This window comes from Lolium rigidum, chromosome 7, assembly GCF_022539505.1.
Source record: "Lolium rigidum isolate FL_2022 chromosome 7, APGP_CSIRO_Lrig_0.1, whole genome shotgun sequence".
NCBI classification, from domain to species: Eukaryota; Viridiplantae; Streptophyta; class Magnoliopsida; order Poales; family Poaceae; genus Lolium; species Lolium rigidum.
The window spans coordinates 26,019,924-26,025,978 of NC_061514.1; the positions used below are offsets into that span (position 1 = coordinate 26,019,924).

Consider the following 6,055-nt stretch of genomic DNA (forward strand, 5'->3'; position numbering starts at 1 on the left):
TTTGGAAATCTTCGAGGGTTAGTCTCACATCAATCTCGTTGCTCCGATCTTGTAGATTAGATCTTGGGTGTTCCATAGATTGGATCTTGGATTTATTCGTCTTGCGGTAGGAAATTTTTTGTTTTCTATGCTACGAACCCCATCAGATAATTCATCGGATCGTCGAAATCTAGGGTTTATCCCAGAAGTCCTCATCGAAATCGGAGTTGTCACCATCCTCCGCGGCCTTCTAGGCGGCTTCCTCCGTGGCATCCTCCGCCTCCAGCTCCGCGACCATCTTATCGCACCAATCGGGGTCCTCCGCGGCCTTCTTGGCGGCTTCCTCTGCCTCCAACTCCGCGACCATCTTGTCGATCCAATCGGGATCATCGTCGTCGGAGCTATCGTCAATTACGATAGTGGGAGGCGACACCGAGGATGAAGACGGACGAGCAGCGGTCGCGGCAGCTCGCTGCGTCGCCAGTTGCGCGTAGAACTCGAGCTCCTTTGCGACGTGTTGCGGATGCGCCGCACGGAAGGCGGCCCTGTCCGTCTCATCGCGGTTGCGGATGGACATCCGCATGTCCTCCCGTCGGACGGCGCGCTCCTCGGCGCGGGTAACGACGCTGAACATCGGCGCCACGAACTTCGTCGCCGCGAGGTTGTCGATGTCGAAGAAGTTCCGCGGCCCGACGGCGCCGTCGTAGCGCCACACCATGACGTCTTACGCGCGGGCGGCGAGTTCGGCCGACTCGAAAGTCGCGAGCCAAAACCGCTCGACGCCGCGCGTGATCTCGGCGGCCCACCGGCCGGAGGGGCGAATCCGCACGCCGTGGTAGCCGGTGGACGAGTGCGGCAGGGCGTGGCGGCATCTCGACCGCAGGCGGAGGCGGGGCGGGGCGGCAACCGATTCGGCTCGGGCGCAGGCGGAGGTGCGGTGGCAGGGGTCGACGGAATCGGGCCGGCGGCGGCGGGGGGGGAGGAGGAGCGTTGGAGGATATTTCACTCTCGCGACGCGTGTTGACCAGATGAAGGGGCCTGGGTAATTTGCCCCTCAACCTAAATTTGTACAGGTTGGATGAAAATGAGAGTTAGGCCTTCAAATTTTTTTAAGGACTTAAGGGTTTGAGGGCTCTGTTCGGCGCCAATTTTCTACCTCGGCCTTTAAAAAAACAGTTATTTTAAGAATTTGACTAGTTTGAAGGTTCTGCTAGTAATAGTAATGCTCTAATTAAGAAGTACCTATGTCCAAGATGTTCCCTTTAGATTGGTTGTACAAGCTGGTTTTTGGTTGCCGACTGAACAAGAAAATCAGTTAGATGGATGCTACTGCTATACAGCTACTCTGACGACTATTCCTACGTATAGAAGCAATCAGACTAGTAGGAGCTCAAAACGTGGGTGTGTTGACCGGAGCACAACTCTGCGCTTCTTCTCGCCCCTTCCTCGGCACGCGTTTCAACTAAATTGTTCCTTAATTTCTTTTGAAACGGAAATGCTCCATTACTGTTCTTACTCCTAAATTAGTGTTTGCTCGTTTATTACAGAGTTATTGGGATTGATTTAGGAGCGGTAATGATGACGTGAATGCTCGCGGAAGCAAAGCTGTTCGTCACTTGGTCGCACTAGAGTAATGGCTAGTGCTCTAGTAGTCTGATTGTCTGAACAACGAGCTCATAGGGTACCAGCAGTGTGTTGACCAAGACACAACATTGTGGACAGAGTCAGGCTGCTGCCGCGCGGGTCGTCTCTTGTTCAGACGCGCTTGCAACAGTGGATTCCTCCCTTCTTCTCTGCCCCTTCTCGCACGCGTTCAAACCCTCTCGTCAAGCGCCCAGTCCACGCACTCCCACTCACGCCCTATTTCAAAATTCGAATTCATGCACATGTTCAGACGATGCTCTGCCCTGTTTTGTCCTCAAAATTCGAAATTCCAAGCAGATTAAGACAGAATTTATAACCAACCAAAGAACGATTGTTATTCATCCCAAATCAGGGAATCATCAAGGGGACGCTGTACAGATTACTAGAGACGCGAGGCGCTAGGAGCAGATTAACCCATGGTTAACGACACTACCAGCTACGCTACGGCCGGGTTCATCATCTACCTCAGCGCCGCCACGGCCACCTGGACCTGCGGAGCCACCCTGCGGCTGTTCCTGCTGCGGTTGCGGCCGCCGCCGACAGCGCACCTGCCGCCGCCGTTGCTCGCGAACTTGTTGTTGCTGCTGCCGTTATTGACGACAAACTTGCTGTTGCCGACCTTGTTGTTGTTGTTGATGGCACCGGCACCGCCGTGCTTGTTCCCGTTGGCGGCTGCGGCGGCGAGGTCGAGCTCGAGCTCGAGGCCGAAGAGCACGCCCGCGAACCCGCGCACGCCCTCCTTGGCGAAGTACACCTGGCGGACGCGGCGGAAGGCCTCCCAGGTGAGCGCGCTGTCGGAGCCCGCCTGGTGCGCCCGCCCCGCCTCGCGCGTGGCCCCGAGGGCCGCCGCGACGGCGTCGAGCCCGCCGCGGAGGCCGGGGCATCTCCCCATGATGTGGCGCACGTCGTACACCTGCTCGCCGAAGAAGACGCGCACGAGGCCGAGGAACTCGGGCAGGGTGCGGGGCAGCTTGCGGCCCATGAGCAGCTTCACGAGGTACCCGAAGTCGTAGGCCGAGTGGAACGTGGCCCAGGTGACCGCGGGGGCGCTGGCGGCGCCGCCGGCGCAGACGAGGCCGGACGCCATGAGGTGGGCGGCGAGCACGCGCGCGTCGACGCCGTGCGCGCGGTGGGCCGCGAGGTCGAGGCCGTGGTCGGCGAGCAGCTGGACGGACTCGGGCGCGTGGCGGTGCACGCGCGGGTCGAACTCGCGCAGGTTGATCTCGAAGGCGATGGCGGGGGGCGCGTCCGGGGACGGGGCGAAGGCGAGGCCGACCTGGATGAGGTGGAGCGCGTCCACGTTGGCCTTGAGCGCCGCGTAGCGCTCCGACGGGGTGAGCAGGAAGTGCGGCTTGCTGGGGTGGTGCACCACGCCGGGGAACTCCGTGTCCATGGCCACGTACGGGTACTTCGCCGCCGCCTGCCGGATCAGCCAGAACTCGTAGTCCACGTTGCCTGCCCACACCTGCCGGATCTCCAGCTTCCGACCCTTCGTCACCGGGCCGAACCCCGTGCCGACGGGGGCGAACCCCGGGGCGGCGAGCTCCGGATGCACCGTCATCGCGGCGGCGGCGTCGTCGGCGGATTAATTCTCGTCGCTGGGAAGATTGGATCGCGGAGGGCAGAGAAGATCGAACTGGACTCTGATTTGTGTGTTCGATTTGGGGATGTTGAACTGTGGCGACGGCGGCCAGGGATTTATAGGGCTTGGGGTCGGCTGGTTCCAGCCGGGTGCGGGGGAAAGGAAGGGGAAGGCGGCACGGCCGCTTTGAGATTCGTGTTCAGGGGAACTGACGGTCGATAGGGTACGTGACAGCGCGTTTATGGCGTGCGCGATATATACTTACCAATGATAAGCTAGCTCCTTCCGGGCGTGTCAAGTCTGACCGGACCGCCAAGGAAGGCCCATGTATCTGGGCGTGTCAAAGGTGGTCGACTCGGTCCACACTAAAATATACTACTCCTACTACTACCACTCAATTTTGTTTTTTAGCAAGTTATTATAATGCCGGTTTCCGTTTTCGAAATCGTCTCCCCGCTTTAATATGGAAACCATGGCTGCCGCAACATGACTACTCCCTCTCTCACAGTTTATAAGGCGTGCACGTACATCTAGATCGTAAATTTGATCAAGTTAGCATTAGTTGTATATTATAAAAATTATATCATTAGAAAGTTTAGATGTTCTATTTTCTATTGATATAATTTTTACATTATATAATTTAAATTATATAGCTTAAATTGGTGACCTAGGGATACGGGGAGGACTAGTAAACTGAGAAGGAGGGAGTAGTGTTTATCTTGTTGGTACAGTTAACCTTCTCATAAGGTTTCCGAATTCGCGCTATGTTTTACTGGCAACACCTTCCCGATTTGATGAGAAAAGACTGTTGCCTTCCTAAGCTGGTGCTTATCTGTTTGTTAGTACCATTGACTATCTTGAAAGGTTTCTGAATTCGAGTTACGGTATACTCGCAACACCTCCCCGTTTGATGAGAAAAGACCGTTGTAGTCTCACGCCAACTCTCATCGGTTTGTTGGTACCCTTGACCTTCTTTTAAGGGTTTTAAGGGTTTCCAAATTCTAGTTACAACGTCTCCCCGCTTCAACAGGAAAAGACCGTTGCCATGGCATGCAGGCAGTGCATCTGTTTGTTGGTATTGTTAACCTTTTGGAAGGGTTTTTGAATTCGTGCTACGTTTTACTCGCAACACCTTCCTGCTTCGATGGGAAAAGACCGTTGCCTTCCTAGGAGGGCGTTTATCTGTTTGTTGGTATCATTCACCATCTGAAAGGTTTCTAAATTCAAGTTATGCTATACTCGCAACACCTCTCCGCTTTGATGAGAAAAGACCGTTGCCGTCTCACGCCAACTCTCATCTATTTGTTGGTACCGTTGACCTTCTTTTAAGTGTTTCCAAATTCGAGTTACGATGTCTCCCCGCTTCAATCGGAAAAGACCGTTGCTAGTACCGTTGACCTTCTGGAAGGGTTTTTGAATTCGAGTTACATTTTACTGCCAACATATTTCCGCTTTGATTGGAAAATGCCTTTTACATCTCATGCCAATGTTTATCCGTTTGTTGGTGCGTTTGACATTCTTGATGGTTTCGAATTCGAGTTATGTTTTACTCGCAACGCCTTCCCGCTTTAATAAGGAAAAGATCATTGACATGGCACGCTGGTAGAGCATCTCTTTGTTGGTATCCTTGAACTTCACATAGAGCCCTTTTCTCCTCTTGATGTATTTAGATGGAATTCAAGGGTGGTGAACACAGTCCGGTCAAATTATGTCTATTAGATTTGTTGTTTAGCAACAAATATTGCGGGTTCACTTAATAGCGCGCCATTTTCTCGCAACATCTCCTGCTTTAATGGTCATCGCGTCGGTACCTCTTAAATAATGCAGCTTTCGCGCGAGGTTTAATGGCAACACCTCCCACTTCAATGAAAAAGCTGGTTGCAGTGTCACGCAAGCGCTTACCTATTTGTCTCTCTCGTTGACCTACTCGATTCCAAAATCATGGCGCATTTTTCTACTAACTCCTTTGCTGTAATGCAAAAAAGTGTGAGGCTAGCACTTTTTTGTTTGTTGGCTTCGTTTTTGTTGACCACCTTCGAGTCTGGGGACTCGAGTTTGAAGGAGGTTCACGATGTCTTTTACCCAGGAGCAATTAACTAGTTCTTGACCCGTCAGATACAACATACTCATTATACCAATATGCCCATGATAAAATATCTATCAAGCTAATGAATTGTTCATTCGAACAAAACTTCGGTTATGTCTTCAGGTGAATGAATCAAGGTTTTGAGTCTCTACACGAGTCTACGACTCCCCTAGACACTCGGGGGCTACTTTCATGGGCATACCCTTTCGGGTACCCATTATTCTATACCCTGGTTCACCCCATTATGGAATTGGCCCAATACCATGGCTCAACAAGGTGGACTCGCATATAATATCGACTTGGAGTACAAGAGAAAGAGGAATCTCATAGTGTTGGGACTCCAAGTGACGATGTTGGAATTGGCCCAAGAAGCTAACTGATGACGGCTACTAGCAACGCTAAAAAGATCTTGATACTTTGGGACTCCAAATGCAGAGTGTTGTATCAGTAGAATATCTTCCCCACAAGAGTGACTCGAGGGTTTATATCGAACTCTCGGGGAACTGTACAAAGATTATTCTCTTTTCCCTTCTTCTAGCAATCCTGCAAGTAAAATAAATGTCTTGTGTCCCCAACTCCACCGTGTGATTGCCAAGCACAAGGTTTCGCGTAAGTAAATAAAACACAATTAAAAATAAAACGAATAAAACTAGACTAAAGAAAATAACTAAGTAAAAACTGTAAATAGATTGATTGTTTTGGGTGTTTTTGATGCAAATAATAAAAGTAAATATTTTTGCATTTTTGGGATAAAATAGTGCAAC

The 6,055-nt window shown here is 51.8% G+C and overlaps 1 protein-coding gene across 1 annotated transcript; it reads right to left on the reverse strand.

Annotated features, from left to right (window-relative positions):
• Nucleotides 1-703: 703 nt before the first annotated feature.
• LOC124671061 (probable CCR4-associated factor 1 homolog 11) lies at nucleotides 704-3,184 on the reverse strand. The gene is made up of 3 exons (XM_047207497.1): nucleotides 2,088-3,184; nucleotides 1,222-1,277; nucleotides 704-1,017 (listed from the first exon to the last, which is right to left on the reverse strand). The coding sequence occupies exons 1-3, from the start codon at nucleotides 3,182-3,184 to the stop codon at nucleotides 704-706; spliced, it is 1,467 nt and encodes a 488-aa protein (XP_047063453.1).
• Between the last annotated feature and the right edge of the window lie 2,871 nt (nucleotides 3,185-6,055).